This window comes from Engystomops pustulosus, chromosome 1 (assembly GCF_040894005.1).
Source record: "Engystomops pustulosus chromosome 1, aEngPut4.maternal, whole genome shotgun sequence".
In the NCBI taxonomy this organism is placed as follows: domain Eukaryota; kingdom Metazoa; phylum Chordata; class Amphibia; order Anura; family Leptodactylidae; genus Engystomops; species Engystomops pustulosus.
In genome coordinates, this window is record NC_092411.1 from 265817771 (window position 1) to 265839806 (window position 22036).

At 40.7% G+C, this 22036-nt stretch overlaps 1 protein-coding gene across 1 annotated transcript; it reads left to right on the forward strand.

Moving 5' to 3' along the window:
• Nucleotides 1–1211: 1211 nt before the first annotated feature.
• On the forward strand, nt 1212–21194 carry HS3ST1 (heparan sulfate-glucosamine 3-sulfotransferase 1). The gene is made up of 2 exons (XM_072126075.1): nt 1212–1527; nt 20049–21194. The coding sequence occupies exon 2, from the start codon at nt 20160–20162 to the stop codon at nt 21075–21077; it is 918 nt and encodes a 305-aa protein (XP_071982176.1). The 5' UTR covers nt 1212–1527; nt 20049–20159; the 3' UTR covers nt 21078–21194.
• Nucleotides 21195–22036: the final 842 nt, after the last annotated feature.

Consider the following 22036-nt stretch of genomic DNA (forward strand, 5'->3'; position numbering starts at 1 on the left):
GTCCCCTTGTAGCAGGATAGAAGAGAAGTGTGCGGGAGCTGCAGACAGGACAGAGAAGTGTCCCGTGTAGCAGGATAGAAGAGAAGTGTGTGGGAGCTGCAGACAGGACAGAGAAGTGTTCCGTGTTGCAGGATAGAATAGAAGTGTGTGGGAGCTGCAGACAGGACAGAGAAGTGTCCCCGTGTAGCAGGATAGAAGAGAAGTGTGCGGGAGCTGCAGACAGGACAGAGAAGTGTTCCCGTGTAGCAGGATAGAAGAGAAGTGTGTGGGAGCTGCAGACAGGACAGAGAAGTGTTCCGTGTTGCAGGATAGAATAGAAGTGTGTGGGAGCTGCAGACAGGACAGAGAAGTGTCCCCGTGTAGCAGGATAGAAGAGAAGTGTGCGGGAGCTGCAGACAGGACAGAGAAGTGTCCCCGTGTAGCAGGATGACCACACTGGTGTCTGAGGAGGATACTGGGCAGTATTACAGGGGTGCAGCAGGAGATCAGCACTGGGGGATCCCCTCCAGGAGTAGCCACTGCTGAGGAGATCACTGGGTGTAGGGTGTCACACACCTGGGTGCTGCTGTGAGGGTCATTCTCATGCTGGGGTGTGGGAGAAGCAGAGAGGAGCTTGTAGGAGGATCACATGTAAGAGCCCAAATCTAACATTGCACCTAAACTGCGCCTAAAATAGATAGAAATAGATATATCCATAGATAGATAATAGTTCGACAAATAGATACATATAAATAGATAGATATAATATATCTATAGTAATAGATATAAAGAAAGAGATAGATATATCATAGACAGAGCAATACAGCTATATATATTCATAATATATATATATATATATATATATATATATGAATAGATGGAGAGATCTGCCAATGTGCAGATAACACGGATGGATGACAGCAGGGAGGGACAGATATGACATAGATATGGTAATGATATATTATACATGTCCTCTTTTTCCTGTGATGTCACATCTCTCTCTGTTCTCTGCTGTGATATCAGATCTTCCATCTGGGTGTATTTCTGTAGATGTTCTGCTATTAGATATAAATATCGCCCTGGTTATACAGATCGTCTTCAGTCATCCGCCGCACAGTGTGAACTCTCCCGGATTCCTGCACACAGGTATGAGCGTGGTGCCCGTATACTCGGGACATTACGGTAGTGCTCAGTGTAGAGGCAGCAGAGGCGGCGGCGGCTCAGTGCGGAGTAGTCGCCAGGAGTTAGCAGTGCGGGCAGCACATGGGCTGGAGACCTCTCGCCGCGGTGATGTCACCTGTGTGCATTGCAACATAAGCACGTCAGCAAGTGCGGCACTCCTAGCAGGAGAGGGCTGGGCAGAGGAGGTGACATCCAGGTCCTAGGTGTTACAGGAGGAGGGACCTACAGGCGTCACTTACTGTAGAAGAGGGTGCACACATCTGATCGCCTCTCAGAAGGGCACCTGGATGGGCAGAGGTGCCGGGAACAGGTGCCAGCCCCCCACCATGAAGACATAACCTCAGCACAACCATCTACCTACACGGGGTAAGTACTAAAAGTAAGTTTCCTGCTCCCCAGAGACATACAGGGGGCTTATTCATTGCCCAAATCTTTATATCAGTATCGTCTAACTTATATACTGCAACCTAGTGTGACCCCCATGCTGTACTAGTTATATTGCTGCTGCAGAACATCTTTATAGAGCCACTTCCTGACATGTGACCTCTCTCCTGCACTTAGCCCTGCTGTCCTATAAACCTTACCTGCAGATTCAATGTCTGTTCCTTTAGGTCACACACTTAGATGGTATATATAACAGTATACACTGTATACAGACACCTATGTATATATAGACACTCACATTAACTTCCAATCTCCGGTGACTTCTTCCTTTCCTTTCTTTTTCCTGATTTTTAATTATTTAATTTTTAAAAAAATATAACAATATAATACATTTTTGTTGTATTTTGGTTTAGATTTTTGGCTATTATAATATTTTGATATTTTTGCTCCTGAATTTTTTATACATTATATTATTGATTATTTGTATTGTATTTTTTCATTATTTCTGGGATTGTGTAATAGTAATATGTCATATTTGGCAGCTGGTGGAGCCATTTATGACATTTTCCCATTGATGTTGATGCCATTCGCAGTTTAGAATCCTCCTCGCTTCCAATGATCCGTTCTTCTTAGGAAACATGTTGTTCTTTGGGAATGTTATTGTGTTACTATCCAGTGGGTCTAGTTTTTGATACAATTCTTTACATAGGATCCCACTGACAGCCCCAGCTCCAGTGATTGACAGGTCCAGGTCTGGCTCTGGGTCTATGGCTTCTGCTTCTGCTAGATGTTATCTTAGTTGTATGGCTTTTATTAAGTCGGATCAGCTGTCCGAGCAATGACTAATCCCAGAGCGTATAGAACTGATAGATGGAGCGTATAGGAATGTGAGGTCTCTACTGTTACCATAGGTCTGACATGGCAGGATAGGGATATAACCAGTATTTAATGAAGAGGAACCACTATGGGGATCTTTTTTTTTTTGGGGGGGGGGGGTACTACCTATAGCAAGAACGGTTCTCCTTGGAATACTACATCCTGGGATATGAGGAATAGACTGTAGTTTATATTCAAGTCTATAGGAGTAACGGGAACAGCAAAGCATCAAGTTCAGCAATCAAAAAGAAGAAGATGCTGGAAGATTGCAGATTTCACAGTCTACCCTTGCAGGGGAAATCAGAAAAAGCCCTTTAAGTAAACATTTAAAGGCAACTTGTCACATTGAAACTGTATTTTTAATGTTACAATGATTGACTTATTCCTGTTTGTGGACACATAGATCGCTATTAGTCACTGACACGACCACCTACTGGACCCCTAGATGAAGCTGTAAGGATTGTTATATCTTTCAATATATAAGTTGCTCAGTTCTTCTTGATCCTTTGTTTAAGTGAGGACTCCACTAGTACTGCTTATATTTTACAGGACTGTGATGTCATGATCTTTGGTTGTATGGTCTGTTTGCAGCCTAGTCCTATTCAAGTCATTGAGGCTGAGTTGCAATACCAAGCATAGCCACTATAAACTGTATGCAATGTACAGGGTGCCTGGTATGCTGACCATACAGTCTTCAAAGAGGTGATATATAGGGGTTTTACGGATAAGGCCCCCTATAGATGGGTAAACTAAGGTGTTCCATGTGTCAGGTCATACATACTTATAGTCCTGGAAACCCCCTTTAAAAGGGCTAGTCTTACTCTCTATAGTAGTAAATGTAGGTCATCGGCATGTGATCAGTGAAGGATCATGTTTTGCATAGCAGTTCTGGTACCGGAACCCATTTAGAAGGATCTATTGTTTTGGGTCTGCAGTTGAATGACTACCAAACTGCTACTAAATTGGATCTGAGCTGCAGTTCCCTGACACCGCTGGATGAAGTCTATAACTTTTCCTGCAGGAGACATATTAATTTTTGAAAGTAGAAAACAGTAAGGTGTTAAAAGCTGGAGGCTCCCTTTAAAAAGCATCTACCACCAAGATGGTGGATTTATGCAAATTATCCTGAGGGGCTCCAGGCTACATAGGTGTTAATGGAACCTGGAGCCCCTCAGGCTCATTTGCATACAGTCTTTCATCCTTTAAGAGCGGAACAGCAGATCATTCCTATTCCATCTGCTAGATCTGTACTTTGTGTGTAGGATGCTGCGCTCTGTCTCCTGTCTAGTCGACGCTCTTATAGATCAGAGTTATGAGAAGTTGGGATTATCAGACTATTCATTCTCCACCAGAGCTGAGCTCAGGAATTTCTTTACTCTTCTCATTTACTCTATGGGACTTATCTTTAAGCACAATCCTATAGAAGTTAATATACAACCACACAAAAGTTATGAAAAAGAACCTCAAACTAATAAACTCACAGGGAGAGAAGGACCTTTGTTCTTCTCCCTGACCAGAAGAATGTCATCATTTTATTGATTGACATTGTAAACCTTGGAAGGAGCTGCCAATGTCCTGCACATGTAGTACAGGAAAACGGGAGAATAAAAGCAGATAGAAAGTTTTCTCCGTTATTGTTGTTCAAGCCTGAACAGGAGACAATATAATAATTCCAATATTCCCATTGATACAAATGTAACAAATGACATATTTGTCACTCAACAAATATTGAAACTAATAATCAAAATATTTAGTGAAAAAACACACACAGGGCACATAAAAGTTAAGTAGCATAAACTACTGACCAGCAGGGCGTCCTATCTCAATGTATGTTTCCAAGGACCAATGTTACATATCAAAAATTTTTGGTGGAAAAGTTCAATTTTGAGTGCTTTGAGTGCTTAATATGTTGATCTAAATTTTTTGGGCCTAACAGGCTGCTGTAGTGAAATCAAGTGATCTGCATCTCCATAAGAAACACCCAGACCAGAGATTGATCCCAGATCCATCATTTAAAGAGGTATTCCCATTTTGCCAAAATTTTTGTTTGTAAAATGAAAAATTATACAATTTTCCAAAATACTTTCTGTATCAATTCCTCCCTGTTTTCTGTCCTGCTATAGAAAGCTTCTATGTTTACTTCCAGTGGACAGAAATCTGCCCATGGTCACACAGGTGCACCGCTCGTTATATCACATAGAGTAATCAGAGCTGTGTGATATAACGAGCCGTGCACCTGTGTGACCATGGACAGATTTCTATCCACATAGAAGCTTTCTATAGCAGGACAGCAAGCAGAGATCTAGAAAATTTGTGAGGAATTGATACAGAAAGTATATTGGATAGTTATATAACTTTTCATTATAGAAAGAATAACATTTATTGGCTGAAATGGGAATATCCCTTTAACTTATTTGTTATCCCAGAACAACTATGAAGAACAAGCAAGTGATTTGAGATCAGTGCAGCTTGGTTAGATTTAGGTGTAGTGTCCCTTTAAGAAAATCTTCCGACTGATATGCAGTAATCTTCCAGCTTTATACATACATTGGGGGAGATTTATCATAAATCTCTGAGAACAGAACGGTTCTAGTTACCCATGGCAGCCAATCAGAGCTCAGCTTTCATTTTCCCACAGCTGTTTATAAAATTAAAGCTGAGCTCTGATTGGTTTTCATGGGTAACTAGAACAGTTTGACCTCCGAAACTTAATGATAAATCTCCCCCATTGTGTGTATTTGATGCCATGCATTCTGGTCCTTGCTGTGTTTTATGCTAATGTCCCTCTAATACTTTTATACAATCGCTTCCTTTACTTTCCTATGATTCAGCATTGCATAACAGCCCCCTCAGCCAGTAAACTTGTCAGTGTGGTTTGGATACATTGTAACCTTGGTTCACATGTACATTACAAGCTCCGGGGCTGGAATGTGCGCGACATTCCTACAATCACAACATTCCGCATGTATTTTGGCATTTTTGTCTTTACAAACCCAGGAGGAGATAATGACAAAAAAACTCAAAGTTTTAATAGAAAAAATACATGGATAGAATATTTCAGTGGAAATTTATGGTATATTTCTATATTTTATGTTCATTTCCATTTTGTTACATAACAAGCGACATATGATCTTGATTTTTAGTGTTCTGCGTGTGATGGTTATACCTCCGCTGTTAGACATGTTTCTACTTAGCCTTTATACAGGGCAATAGCTGCGCTCGGTGTATATATCGGATCCATATGTATAGGGTAAGATGTAGCAACCTTTATTATAATTGCAGTAGCCCTTTAGGATAGCAGGGGAGCCCTTAGCTTATCACAGAAGCGGGAGGGGGTCTCATCTGCACTAGAGGGAAAGCGTTTGTGCTGTAGGAGAGGAAAGTTCATTACATTCTCTCCAATGTAATCTATGGGCTCCTATTGATTTCCAAAATTGCCCATTTCCCTCTAAAGTGAAAGTCATTCACTCCACTCTATTACTGAAGAGAATAACAAAGCAAACTATGGGGCAGATTTATCAAGCAGTCTGAAAGTCAGAATATTTCCAATTGCCCATGGCAACCACCGCTCCCCTTTAAAATATTCATGAGCACTGGTGAAATGAAAGCTGAGCTGTGATTGGTTGCCATGGGCAACTGGAAATATTCTGACTTTCAGACTGCTTGATAAATCTGCCTCTATATGTCTCCTTATAAATCAGGATATTTACATAAATATTTTTTTTAATTTCTTTTATATTTTCTTTCTAGAAATTTTATTGGTAGCTGGGGAACGTAGGTGAGAATCCTACAAATCCTGCTTTTTCCACTACAGGCAAGAAAGGGTCCATAGGTTTGTTCTTAAGTTGAATTTGTATGCAAGTTGAAACTGTATATTTTATAATTGTAGAACCAGACAACATTTTTTTTTTTTTTTTGCCCCAGTGACAATTGTAGTTTCAAATTTTTTTGCTGTACTGGGACCAGGGATTATCAATAAATCTTCATTACAGACACCCTATAGCCTGGGACTAAAGTAACATCCAGAGAGGTCACCAGAGGTCACAGTAGCTAGGGGTCATCTGTAAGTCGTGTGTCCTTAAGTAGGGGACCGCTTGTATACATAGTTCAGTTAGTAGACTTGTGTTTTTATGATGTTCTTTTGTCTCATGACAGAGCACATTTTTTGTTTTTCTTTCTAATAAAATGAGGTCATAGCAAAGATACAAATGATAAAAACAATGGGCGAGTGTATGAAGACTGGAGCACATGGTGTGCAACCTGCTGGGATTGCTTAGAGGTTCCAACTTCTTAGTAATTCTGGCACAGAACTCATGGACTGGAGTTGGAATCAACACCAGGTCCGACCTGACATAGTGTGGAGCACAAAAGGAGGGGCAAAACTGGCAATTGTTAGGCATTGCATATGATTTTTGCATTTTTTTTAGAAATGTTTGAAGATTTTTCTATTTTGTAATTCTCATTTTTGCCACTAGGCTTAGTAATAGAATGAAAGCTGCTATTTCTGTAGGGTTTTCTACAGCAGTCACCTTATTTCCATCACAGACAGGAATACAATAGAAGACAAAACATCTAGAAATACCATTTGTACATTACAACAGATGATGTCACAGCTTATCTCCTCCTCTCTGTACAATGACCTCTATATAGATAACACTGACCCATCATTACATCACTACTGACAATAGATGATGTCACAGCTTATCTCCTCCCCTCTCCCTGTACAATGACCTCTATATAGATAACACTGACCCATCATTACATCACTACTGACAATAGATGATGTCACAGCTTATCTCCTCCCCTCTCCCTGTACAATGACCTCTATATAGATAACACTGACCCATCATTACATCACTACTGACAATAGATGATGTCACAGCTTATCTCCTCCCCCACCCTGTACAATGACCTCTATATAGATAACACTGACCCATCATTACATCACTACTGACAATAGGTGATGTCACAGCTTATCTCCTCCTCTCTGTACAATGACCTCTATATAGATAACACTGACCCATCATTACATCACTACTGACAATAGATGATGTCACAGCTTATCTCCTCCCCTCTCCCTGTACAATGACCTCTATATAGATAACACTGACCCATCATTACATCACTACTGACAATAGATGATGTCACAGCTTATCTCCTCCCCTCTCCCTGTACAATGACCTCTATATAGATAACACTGACCCATCATTACATCACTACTGACAATAGATGATGTCACAGCTTATCTCCTCCCCCACCCTGTACAATGACCTCTATATAGATAACACTGACCCATCATTACATCACTACTGACAATAGATGATGTCACAGCTTATCCCCTCCCCCTCCCTGTACAATGACCTCTATATAGATAACACTGACCCATCATTACATCACTACTGACAATAAATGATGTCACAGCTTATCTCCTCCTCCTCCCTGTACAATGACCTCTATATAGATAACACTGACCCATCATTACATCACTACTGACAATAGATGATGTCACAGCTTATCTCCTCCTACTCCCTGTACAATGACCACTATATAGATAACACTGACCCATCATTACATCACTACTGACAATAGATGATGTCACAGCTTATCTCCTCCTACTCCCTGTACAATGACCACTATATAGATAACACTGACCCATTATTACATCACTACTGACAATAGATGATGTCACAGCTTATCTCCTCCTCCTCCCTGTACAATGACCTCTATATAGATAACACTGACCCATCATTACATCACTACTGACAATAGATGATGTCACAGCTTATCTCCTCCCCTTCACAATCCCTTTAAGGGTATGTCCATATATGATTGCAAAGTACTAGCAAAGTGGCTGATATCATTGCAAGTGTATTACCCATTACTGTAAAAAATGGACCTGGGCAGCATGAAGTGTCTTTCTTTGACCATCCAAAAAGTTAATAAGTAACCAATTTTTGCGACAGAGAAACTTTTCAGACAATTCCTCTCTGTGAGAGCTGTGAGCAGAGTATACATCCTGCACATGAAATAACCACACTTGAAAATTGGAAATGTATTTGTAGAACATCCATTTCATAGTGAGGGAAATAGAAAAGAAGATTGTAATAGACTGGAGCACAAATCAATAACTGTATTTTAGAAGGAGCATCGTTTCTCCCGTGTAATGCAAGACCTTTTGTCCTGATTTTTGTACGGTGACCTTCAGACATGACCCACCGCAGTGACAGTGCAGGGAATGACAGGACTATGATGATAGAACTTGTATCACCTCCTGTCATGTAGCAATGAGGCAAGGACAAATAACTTGTCTGCAGTTCATTTCTGATGTATTTTGTAAGATATTAACCATAAAACTGGACATGGGTTTTTTATACGTAACATGGCATCAATATAAGATCCAACATTTAAGTTGATAAATATAGAGAACCAAGCTGGAAGAAACAGCTCCTTTCTCTGTGTAGTGGCCAACCTAAGCAACTTCAGTCAATTTCTTATTCAATTGTAATGGAATTGAGCTGCAGTAAAACAGTTCAACCACTAAACAGAGAATGGAGCTGTTGGATTACTCTACCCATACACAGTGATTTGCAGTGAGAGTCCCAATTATCTCAACCACACACAGTGACTGACAGTGAGAGTCCTGATTGCCCCACCCACACACAGTGATTGACAGTGAGAGTCCTGATTACTCCGCCCACACACAGTGATTGACAGTGAGAGTCCTGATTACCCCACCCACACACAGTGATTGACAGTGAGAGTCCTGATTACCCCGTCCACACACAGTGATTGACAGTGAGAGTCCTGATTACTCCTCCCACACACAGTGATTGATAGTGAGAGTCCTGATTACCCCGTCCACACACAGTGATTGACAGTGAGAGTCCTGATTACCCCACCCACACACAGTGATTGACAGTGAGGGTCATGATTCCCCTGCCCACACACAGTGATTGACAGTGAGAGTCCTGATTACTCCTCCCACACACAGTGATTGATAGTGAGAGTCCTGATTACCCCGTCCACACACAGTGATTGACAGTGAGAGTCCTGATTACCCCACCCACACACAGTGATTGACAGTGAGAGTCCTGATTACTCTACCCACACACAGTGATTGACAGTGAGAGTCCTGATTACCCCGTCCATACACAGTGATTGACAGTGAGGGTCCTGATTACCCCGTCCATACACAGTGATTGAAAGTGAGAGTCTTAATTTCCCCGCCCACACACAGTGATTGACAGTGAGAGTCCTGATTACTCTACCCACACACAGTGATTGACAGTGAGAGTCCTGATTACCCCGTCCACACACAGTGATTGATAGTGAGAGTCCTGATTACTCCTCCCACACACAGTGATTGACATTGAGAGTCCTGATTACTCTGCCCACACACAGTGATTGATAGTGAGAGTTGCAGTGCTCAAGTTAGGGGTGGCCCAATGCTTTGCACCACAATGGGAAATAAGTCCAGAGAGTCTCTTCAGAAAGCACTCTTCAATCTCCTACTTTTCAAATCTCCTCCCTGGCAGAAGAAGGATTAATTTTGAGGAAAGGTCCGAGCTACATGACCTTCTCTTTCTCAGAAGGCTGGTACCCTGGTCACAGGCTATGAACCCAGGGTCGATGGCAGAGTATCCCCGCTTCTTCTTGTGGTTGCTCAGGTAGACTGACAGTCTTCTCCTCCAAACATTGCTCCCTAGCTGCAAGACACTAAGGACTGGGAGCATTCTCCTTATATACTTTCCACCAGCAGAGGATTCTAGCACAAAATCTGTGATAAAGCATTTTCCACTAGACACACATTGAGTCTGCATAATATTCTTTGGCAGCAAGTTTCTAAAATAGTAAACAATTTCCAGACATCGCCTGTCATTCTAAAGGCTTTCTGCTTGTCTGGTAAACAAGTCTGCCATTCTTCTACAAAACAATTTGTGGAGACAGTAGTGTCTCTCAATGTTCATTAACCCTTTCTACCCTTTCTACTACTCTATACAGATACAGTAATAATAAAAAGAATGTCTATAACAAAACACTTTAGATTAATGCAATTTAACCCTTGATGCAAAATAAAGTAAGAAGTGCTGAGTTTAAATAGGGGAAATATTCAAATATTCACAAATGTCCAAAATTCAATGCTCCTCTGTTATAGGGCACTACATTTTCTACTACCACACACAGTGATTGTAACAGAAGGCTGTCAATCACTCTGTGTGGGCGGGGTAACAGGACTTTCACTGTTTCCTAGGAGTCCAGCCAGGAGTTATTGGATTGTCAACTTAGAAATCTTTCTAGGAAAAATTTTTAGGAAATTTTTTTTTTATGATTGCTTTTCCCTTCACTTCCCTAATCTTTATTCAGTAGCAATGTTACCTTGTCCTTTCACATGATAACCCATGTACACACAAGTCTCTTACATCTAGGCTCCCATAAATCAGCCTGTTCTCTCTAATTCTTTCTGGTATGGTGACTGCGCACCGGCAGACGCTTCGTCGCGGTGAGAGGTTTTTATGGCAAGTGTTGTGAGCTAAAGGTATTTCTGAGAAGTCGGTTGATTGCAGAAAAAGTTTAGTTGTAAAGTAACATTTACCAACACCCTGAACTAAATACTTGTATACATCAAAAATAGGGTCTCTGTTGGGTTATTTATTATTCTTTGGGCACAGCTGATGCTTAAAGGGAACAGGCACAGTAACGCTTACTTAACCCCCACTGTGCCTTTGTTGAAAAGTGTAGTGTAGGCATCCCAGCTTAAATCTAGCTCCTCCCACTCTTAAAATAATTCCCAAAACTTTTTCTGCCTTATTCTATGTTGGCTCCGCCTGCTGACTTATGGCTACACCCACTTGCATTTGGCCCCACCCATCGCAGGGTGCATGAAATAGGGACAAGATTTGCAGTTTGCCTCACAGTGCTCATTTGTAAATTCAGCATACAGTGAGAGGAACAGCATTCTGGTAAGGACAGGGAGAGGACTTCCTGTTTGCACAGACCAAAATTTGAAGAGACATTGAGCTGTCAATCAAAAGAAGGAGGCGTGGTTCATTGGCAGCCTGGAGAAAATTTGACTCTTCTATTCAGAAGTTGACTATTCTCTACTCAATTGCATATCAGAAAATGGGTGTAACTAAGGTACAGTGCCTCAGTGGCAGATAATAATAATTTTAGGTGATATGGAGAAGACTTTTAACCATTTACTAGCAGGTACATTGGTATGAAGGGTTAAAATCTGGTGACAGGTCTTCTTTAAAGAGATTTTCAACCCCAACATCATAATGGCTTTTTATATGAGACCTGCTAGTGATTATGGAACTGTAATAAGCCTGAATGGCCACTGCACATCAGATGGCACCATTCCTGGCTTAGTTGAGTGTATAGAAGCCATGGCACCAGGCCTCCCAATATCATGATACTAACCTATTCTATGGATAGGCTATTAATATTTGGGGGTTGGAAAATCCCTTTAAAATTGACCGGCTTTCCTGACATATATTTGTGTTTCCCATCAAATAACAATTCTGTGAATTTTTTTCTGAAAACTCAACTTTTGTTAGAAATGTAATAAACTGACATCTGGGTGTTACCAGCTGTGGGTGTGTCCTTTCACAGTTGGCCCTTGTCCGATTAGGGCTAAGCAGGGATAAACTGGTAACACCCCATTGTCAATTCCTGTCTAAAAACAGTAACAGAAAAACTTCACAATCCAACATTATTATTTTATGTGGAACACATAAAGATACCTGAGAATATAATGTAAGGTTTCTAGATTCTATTTTTATATTATTATAGTTTATCTAAATTTGCTTACCCAGCCTTGACATTTAATCACATTATTGTGAATTCACAATGGCAAGTGGTGCTTAAATACTCTGTGCTGCCTTCACTTTTGATGACAGTAGAATACACAGTATTCTAACCCGAGATGTATGGCCAACATTTTCTGTATTCAGGTTATAACAATGAATAAGGCCGGTGCTGAGACGAGTGGCCAAGGTTATACATTCCTGTACACAATGCTTCAGGGGGTATAGGTGTGATTTTTCTGTAAGTCAGCAGTGTGCACTTCATCATTGTACTGGGGTGTAAACTGGAAGATGTGGGAAGTATTGATTTTTTTCTCTTGTCAGTAACAATTTCGAGAGTCTATGAATTATACGGTTAAGAAAATGCACGTGAGTTCGGTAGAATTTATGACCTTGGTTTTCAAATCAGATACTCTTCCTCCTATTGTATCGTGTTATACATTTTACTGTAAATTCATAGAACTGGATTTTTTTCCATTTAAATTTACTTTTAAAAGTTTTTTTTAGAGCTCAGCTCTATAAGAATGTGGCTGGTCTGAGTTGCACCAAAACTAATGCTAATGTGCCCAAATTTTTTAGACTAGACAGATTTGGGTCACATGCCCACGACCGTTTGCAGAAATGGGCCAAAAACAGGGGAGTGGAGATGGGAGGGGTGAGTGCAGGGGTGAGTCCTCATCTCCCCACCGCTGACGTGTGCCCGCCATGCTATGGTACAGCGGGCACACGTTAATGTGAATGTAGCCTAAGGGATACTTTAACCAGGTTTTACCCCAGTAAACTACCAACCGCCTCAGGTAGGGTATGAACTGTCCTTTTTCCTTTCCCCTCTTTTACTTGTCTATTAACCTAGAAAAAAAATTCTCCAAAATCACATGCAATAATGAGTATTTATTCCTAAGATGAGTCATGCTGAGAGGCTTGGGGAGGCAGCTTCACTTCAGGTGACCCTATCTTGGGCTTTATAGTAGCTAAAATCATGGTTCTTGTGTCATATCAAATGGCAGAATCTCATATTTAAAATCATAGCAGGCTTGTGGTTCTGTGTGCTAAAGAACTAGAAATGTAGACGGGGAAAGACATAGTTGGGCGCTGCAGATAAAGAGCCTAAATAAAGCAATGATATCTGTGAATTCCTTAGTTAGCCATCTGTATCTTTGGTTCTGTTGCTCTCAGAACCAGAAGCTTGATGTGATATGAAAGATGAGATTCTTACCTTTAATATGACACCATAACCATCTGTATATCTGGTTCTGTAGCTCTCAGAACCACAAGCCTGGTGTGATCTGAAAGATGAGATTCTTACAAATGGTTATGGTGTCATATTAAATGTATCTCTGGTTCTGTAGCTCTCAGAACCACAAGTCTGGTGTGATCTGAAAGATGAGATTCTTACAAATGGTTATGGTGTCATATTAAAGGTAAGAATCTCATCTTTCAGATCACACCAGACTTGTGGTTCTGAGAGCTACAGAACCAGAGATACATTTAATATGACACCATAACCATTTGTATCTCTGGTTCTGTAGCTCTCAGAACCACAAGTCTGGTGTGATCTGAAAGATGAGATTCTTACCTTTAATATGACACCATAACCATCTGCATCTCTGATTCTGTAGCTCTCAGAACCACAAGTCTGATGTTATCTGAAAGATGAGTTTCTTACCTTCAATAGCTGCTAGATAAATGCATCTGCAGTGATGCCCCCCTCCAACCTTTCAGTGTTACTCATTTATGACAAAAAGTGACTTTTCTCAGCTCATATGCATGTAGATATCTTTTTATAGGAAAACATATTTTACATAAGTGTGAATTCTAGAAAGTACATTTCATACCCTACATGTAGTAATTGAGTGGTGTAAGAGCTGGTGACAGATTTTCGGTGCTGGGTTGACTGAAGGGTTTTGTTCAACATAATTGTCATGTGTATTGAGATTTCTGGAGGTTCATAGAACTGGAGAAATCTGAGCCCAATGGCAGAGACTTTCTATCAATAACCCCACTGATAGAGACTACTTACCAACATTTTACTAATGTGCATGAGCTGTGTAATCTGTAACTGTGAGACTATCAACTATCGTCCGGGGAACAGGCAATTATAGCCGCGTCCACTACAAAGTGAGGGAGACGAGATAACAGGCGACTATTACAGGAGCCTGAGAAAAAGTATCTGTGAAGAAATTCATCTCAGTGGAGTTCTGTGTATATATATATATATATATATATTGTATAAAAAAAATTATATAATTTTATAAATGTATTATTTATAACAACAACAGTTATAATAATAATAATAGTAACCACACAGACCTGTATAACCTTTACACATACAGGCGGTCCCCTACTTAAGGTCACCCGACTTACAGACAACCCATAGTTACAGACGGACGCCTCTGCCCACTGTGACCTCTGGTGAAGCTCTCTGAATGTTACTTTAGTCCCAGACTGCAATGATCAGCTGTAAGGTGTCTGTAATGAAGCTTTATTGATAATCCTTGGTCCAATTTGAAACTCCAATTGTCTCTGGGGCAAAAAATTTTTTTGCCTGGAACTACAATTATAAAATATACAGTTTCGACTTGAATACAAATTCAACTTAAGAAACAAACCTCCGGACCCTATCTTGTATGTAACCCGGGAACTGTCTGTATTGTTACAATGACAACTTATACAAATAAATTACTAGCATTCTTTATGGTCATCTTAGACAATTAGATTTTTTTTTTGTATTAAATTTTATACTTTTATTCAAAAATTTTTAAAATAATAAAAACTTTAGCATCATTTGCAATGTATATAGAACGAAACTTCTGCACCAACATAAAGTATAACCCTTTCTGCCAAAAATAAAGCCCCATAAAGCTGTGTTTAAGAAAAGAATAATATTAATTATAATATAATTAATAATTAAAATGTGACTGCCAGAATTTTTATTTTTTATGGCCCCATAAATACAACAAACATTAACTGGGTTTTGTAAAGTTAGAAACCCTCTTGAACAGCTAATAAAGGATTAGAATATATTTGGATTAGCAGTACCTCCTTGTACAATGGAGTCATTTGTCAGTCAATTGGGAGATTCAATCCAGTAAAATCCTGGCAACATTTCTTCAGTATTGATTGTCTACATGTTAAAGGAAATGTAAGACTATGGGAGGATGTGCAGTATTAGGAATAGGTCGTACATCCGAATGGTTCAAATTCATTCAAGTATTTCCTGGTTTTGTAGAATGAGAATCTGTAGACATCTATGATTTACGGTAACTCCTTATACTTTTGTCTGCGTAGTTGAATTTACAACTATTAGAATCTATGGAAGACTTCAATAATTCAGACAATGTAATCATTACAGGGCTGGAAGATATAATGCCTGCTGATAGAACAGAGGTCTTTACCATTACCAGGCCTAAGTACCCCCTGCAGGAACAAATTACTTCCAAGTACCCCCAAGGACCTAGCACTGTGTAATCTATTAGGATAACAGCATGAGCTCATTAGGAATACCCCCTACAGATGTTGATTATGACTTACCTGAACACAGGCCAGCGGCTGCGCGATCTTGGCTCCAAAAGCCAGAATTACTGCACATGTGCAGAACTCCGGCTTCACGGTCCAGTGTGCGGAGCTCCTCATAGCTGCGCGCTGAAGATGTCTGGGTAGGAGGAGTAAAGAGGCTACTGGGGCATGGAGTTGCCTCACCGTGTAGCCTCAGCTCCGGCTACTCCACACCCCAGTAGCCTCTTAAGAAAATTTGCATAATACCCTGATTAAAGATTAGAAAAGATAGAGGGGAGTAAAGGATTAGCCCTAAAAAGGTCTATACTTACATTCGTTAGATGCACCTACAGCCGGATCTACCTTAGTAGAGGTAGGTTCTCTTTAAGAAAGTAATCATCCCCAACCCTCGCTATTCCTGTGTTTGCTGACTCCCTTTTACAAATCGATGGCGTCTCTGCAACATTTGCATTTGTAAGAAATGAAGAAGGCCGCGGCCAAACACCTACGACCATTGCTTATCTCCGAAGTAGAAAATAATCATCCAGTTTTATTCCATCTTGCTTGATCCTTATCTCCTCCTGATGTTAGATGGGGGTCTGAGGGCCCAAAAAAGATTTCATGGAAAGCAGAATCCACCAAATTCAGGACCTTCAAGTATCAGTTTGAGGCTTGAAACTAGACAGTTATTTTTTTTTTTTTTAATTGGTTCATGATAATTTATCATGTTTATTAAAATGAACTTGACATAAAAACTTGTTATGAAGACCTCCATGCAGAGTGTTACGGGACGTTATCGGGTACTTGACTTCCATGGTAAAAGAGTTTGGAAACGTGGTTTATCTGTTTAGTGACCAGAGTGCGTTTGAGCGTGGATTACTATGGAGTATTACACTATGTGAATTGGTTTTGTCCATGTTAGGGACTTATAAATTGGTCAAGAGTGGTTTCAGAAAGGAAAAAAGGTGATGCTCTCACCGGATGTAGTTACGGGATAGACGTAAGGTGTAGTCCTCTTCTCACTTTCCTACGGCATCCAGCTCGTCCCCATTCTGGTCACCAAATGCAGTAGTACACATCCATATGCAAAGAAACTATTTACAACTATCTACTTTTGGTTGTAGTAGGGGTTGCAAATAGATGGAACCCCCCCCCATGTTTTATATAAAACCCTTCCCTAAGCAGATTTTTATATAGTGTTTAAACATGTTCACCAATGTGTCTATAATATCTGATATTCCCTTGATGTCTATGAAGGATCTTTTAATTTGCCATCTTTATTTGGCCATTCTTCGTGAATCTGCCACCCCCTGCACTGCCCTGACAGAGTGCACCACTTTTTTTGGAGCACCTTTAACATAGAGCATGCAACACAATTCTGTCAGATATTGCATGATAAATCTGGTGCATGGTCCGACTGAGCACCGGAGCGCCCCCTTCAGTGCAGGAAATTGTGTCGCGTGAAGGACAGCGCAGCCGCGCAGGCACTTCTTACATACCTGCGCAAGCAGTTTGCACTGTGTGTGCTAAGCCTTATAAGGCTACATTCACACTACAGTATGGGGGACGTATATGCGGCCGACGTATATGCAGCCGATATACGTCCCCCATACACTTCTATGGGCTCACGGCGCCCTACGGGAGCGGTACGGTGCAGCACATGTGCGGCACCGTACCGCTCCGTAGCCCGGGAAAAGATAGGACATGTCCTATCTTTTCCCCTATTACGGCGCCGTAGCCCATATGTTCCTATGGAGAAGGGCGAGGGTGCGGCTGGCTCATGGCAGTGGGAATGTAGCCTTACTTTGTGTTTATCTGTTTGTATTTTGTTTGTATGTTTTGAAAGATTAAAAAAAATAGACATGGGGGGAAGTCCATCAACTTGCAACCCCTAACGTTACTCAAAACAGACAGTGCTAGACAGTACTGATTTTATCACACAGCTGTCTATGGTATACAGACACGTATACCTGATGCAGTAGTAATGTAATTAGGAACATCAAACAAAAGTAATCATTAGGGAAAAAAAGCATTGCTGTGTTGGTTTTTCCCAAATATATTGCTCTGCAAAATCTAACGTCATAGTCATTAAAATGCAAAAACAGATATCAGTTCTCGGATCAAAACTTCTACAGTAAATGCCGAAGTTCAGCTCTGAAGGCTGAAGCATTTAGATGGTTTAAAAGTTATTAAAATCTGGTATTTAATCACAGGCCTTGCTTTAAAGTTAGGTCATACTAAGTAAACTTAGCAATTACATATTTTCTTGCAGGACTTTATTTTGTTTCTTTGAGACGCAAACTTATTTAATACTAATAACTTTTCTAATGAAAACCATAAATCTGTGGTGCTTCAGGCCAAGCTCTGTATACAGTGATTCATGTTCACGTAGAGATCAGAGGCCTGAAAAGAATTCCAAATATCTTGCAAAAGGCAAATTATTCGAAAACCAGAAGTTTATGTACTGGAGGGTTCGGGGAAATACAATCCCTTTATGGGATTTCACATATTTTCTCTTCCAAGATTTCTAAAATCATTACAAATGACTAACATTAAAGGGGTTGTACCAAGTATTACTCTTATCACCTATCCCCAGGATATAAGTTAACAATCTAAACATTTGGACCCCCAAGACTACGGACCCCTTAACATTCACGAGAACCAGGGTCCCATTCTCAATAAATGAATAAAGCAGCAGATGGACTTGTGGATAGGGGATATCAACAATACTTGGTCTAACACCTTCAAGGGCTGTGCCAAAAAAAATAGAGCAAGGTCTATTAAACGATGTAACAAGCTGGATTTGTTGGAGGTGGTGATAGGTGTTCTTTAAGTTTTTCGTTTGAATCAGACAATCAATTTTTTGTTGAAAGGTTTCCCCACAAAATAAGCGAATCACTGGAATCCCATCAATCAGTAGTAATCTACAGAGGAACCAACCAGCAAGAGTTCACTTTCCCTGCAGCACCACCACAGGGGAAACAAAGTATTACACCATGTTATAAAAATTGAATTTGTGCCATTTGTATAGAGCAGAGGAACCTGATCAAGTGTCCCATTAAAGGGACTATTCCCATTCTGCCAACTCACAAAAGAGAGCTCTAATTTTTTTATATAGGTGCAGGTCCCAAAGGTGGATAGTCATTGAGGAGACTTTAAAAAGCTCTTCAACTTGTCAATGCTTCATTCCCAAACAACAGACTACCAAATATGGGCAGTGTATGTGGTAAAATGTAGTCATAGGTCAACAAATGGAGGCGTGGGCTCCAGGTACATTAAGTCATCTGTTTTATTTACCCATGTAACCTTTTTCAAACTCTAAAGGACCTTTCTCAATCATACCATATCTTCAGTTCCAGACCATCCACCTGGAGCACTGCCCGGATCTCCATTTGCTTGGTGTTAAGAGATTGTTTAGACCAAATCTTGCTGGGCGTTCACCTTATTGACTCTGTTGCTGTTGATCTCTGGTGTGTTAAGCTTTTGGCCATCGCACATGCCAAAGAAAACAAGGTCTACACAGAGAAACAGGTCAACAAAGAGAAACACAATTACATGGGAGAACAATGGACGCAACAGAATGTAAAAAGTGGCTGTGTATTCTTATGTATTCTTTGTTACATAAATGTCAACCAAACCCTCTGATATTGTTAGGACCAGCCACAATGTAATCCATATTGTGTTGTCCTCACCCTCTCCTGACAGAATACCTTTCGTTTGTTCAGAATGGAGATAATCTCTTACCAGTGTTATCCAGGGGCATCTTGAGATTTCCAGGCACTTGAAATGGCTGTCGACCAAGTATTTGTCCTTCCAATCTACTCCTCCAGACTTCATCCTACACACACTTGACCAGCTCTGAATAGTGAATGGAGTCTATGCCAGAACAAGTAGTATTTGGACCTGCCCCCCCCTCCCCTCCATTGTCACTGTTAGGGCAGAATGAGAATCCTTCCATTAGATAGTTGGTCGATACTGCTGAAATCAGTGTATTTGATCAATTGTCATATAGGGGAGATTTGAGTATGAGTTGTTTCACTTTTCTCTTTGGAGAACACATGCGTAACAGGCTGGATCAAGCATCTAAATGTGCAAATTGGGTTCAGGAGGCATAGATTTTATAAGTGTAAGGCTATTTTTCTTTTCAGGGAGGTTAAGACTTAGAATAATCTTATTTCAGGGAAGAGAACAGTGGTTGGTATCCACATGTTTGACTTCATAACAATTCACATAGTCTTGAAGAAAGACTTTATTATCATAAGTTTTGTCAAAATAGTTCCTTAAAATTCCTTCTTCTCTAATATTGTGTTTTCTAATTTTTCATAGATTATTACAAAGGTTTTGGGCTCAACGAAACAGGAAGACATTACTCATTCTACCTTTCGAGTCCTATGGAGCACCCTCTTTCCAGCTGAAGCCAAGCTTTTAAAATTAGTCATGGCCTTGCTTCTGTTTGGAGTGTGTTTTTTCTTTATTCAGCCTCAAGGGGTTCCTTCCCGGCCAACCTCAGATAAAACAAGGATCTTCACATCTCCCTCTCCGGTTTATAAACTGAAGAACATCCCTCATCCGGATGGAACCTACCAGCATCTGCCACATGCCATTATTATTGGAGTGCGTAAAGGTGGGACTCGGGCTCTGCTAGAAATGCTTAGTCTTCATTCCAATATCGCTGTGGCTGAGAGTGAGATACATTTCTTTGACTGGGAGAACCAGTATGGAAAGGGTCTACAATGGTATCTGAGCCAAATGCCTTTCTCCTACTCCCAACAACTTACGGTGGAGAAAACTCCAGCCTACTTCACCTCAACCCAAGTCCCTGAACGCATCTATAATATGAACAGCACCATCAAGATCCTACTTATCTTAAGGGACCCTATTGAACGGGTCTTATCAGACTACACCCAAGTGTATTATAACCATTTACAGAAGAATAAGACCTATCCTCCGGTGGAGAGTCTACTTTTAAGAAATGGTGAACTCAATACTGACTACAAAGCCATAAACAGGAGTTTATACTACAGTTATATGGAAAACTGGCTTAAATACTTCCCACTTGGAAACATTCACATTGTGGATGGTGACTATTTAATTAAGGATCCGTTCCCTGAAATGCAGAAGGTTGAGAGGTTTCTGAACCTTTCTCCTCAGATCAACGCATCAAATTTTTATTTCAACAAGACCAAAGGGTTTTACTGCCTAAGGGATGGTGGCCGAGAGAGATGTCTACATGAGTCCAAAGGACGGGCCCACCCACACATAAGCTCCTTTCTCTTAGGGAAACTACGGGACTACTTCTTTGAGCCCAATAGGAAATTCTTTGAGCTTGTTGGGAGGACATTCAATTGGCTGTAAATTTTAAAAAAAGTTAGGTTGTAATTATTGTTTATATTGTATTTAAGGATATTTATGCGATATGTTATTTATTAAAGGAATTTTCTCTAAAGGACTAGGATATGCAAAATAAGCTAGTTTTATTTTTATATTATGTAACTGTGAATACGCTTTGTATAGATTTTCAAAGACAATAAACAATAATTTTGGATTATAGAATACTCATTATTTACAGAAAGCTTGTAGTGTAACAGATGCTACCTCAATTTTATTTTTCTCCTAAGATTTGAAAATTCTACGCCTCCAGCGTTCTCCCCAGCTCCTCTTATCCTCTGTAGCACCGCAAATAGAAACCGGTCCATGCATTCTGGTCACAAACACACAATGACACGGTGGTATCGCTGCCAGCTGTGTGTGGACACGTCTCTACCTGCTCTGTTAGAAAGGAACCCCAAGAGAGAAGAGGAGCTGCGGGGAGCTCTGGAGGTAAGTACTACATTTTTTTTTTTATATTATGACAAGGGTCTGTTGCTGGGAATTACATTGCTGGGGGAGGCTGCTGGGCACCTCATTACTGGGGGAGGCTGCTGGGAATCTCATTACTGGGGGAAGCTGCTGGGCATTACATTACTGGGGGAGGCTGACTGCTGGGCATTACATTACTGGGGGAGGCTGCCTGCTGGGCATTACATTTCTGGAGGAGGCTGCCTGCTGGGCATTACATTTCTGGAGGAGGCTGCCTGCTGGGCATTACATTTCTGGAGGAGGCTGCCTGCTGGGCATTACATTTCTGGAGGAGGCTGCCTGCTGGGCATTACATTTCTGGAGGAGGCTGCCTGCTGGGCATAAGATTACTGGGGGAGGCTGCCTGCTGGGCATAAGATTACTGGGGGAGGCTGCCTGCTGGGCATTTTATTTCTGGGGGAGGCTGTTTGGCATTCCCTTAGTGAGGGGAGACTGTGACAAATGCATTTCCCACC

Coding starts and splice junctions, on each gene's coding strand:
- HS3ST1 (XM_072126075.1), top strand. CDS start 20,160: ATGGCCTTGCTTCTGTTTGGAGTGTGTTTTTTCTTTATTCAGCCTCAA.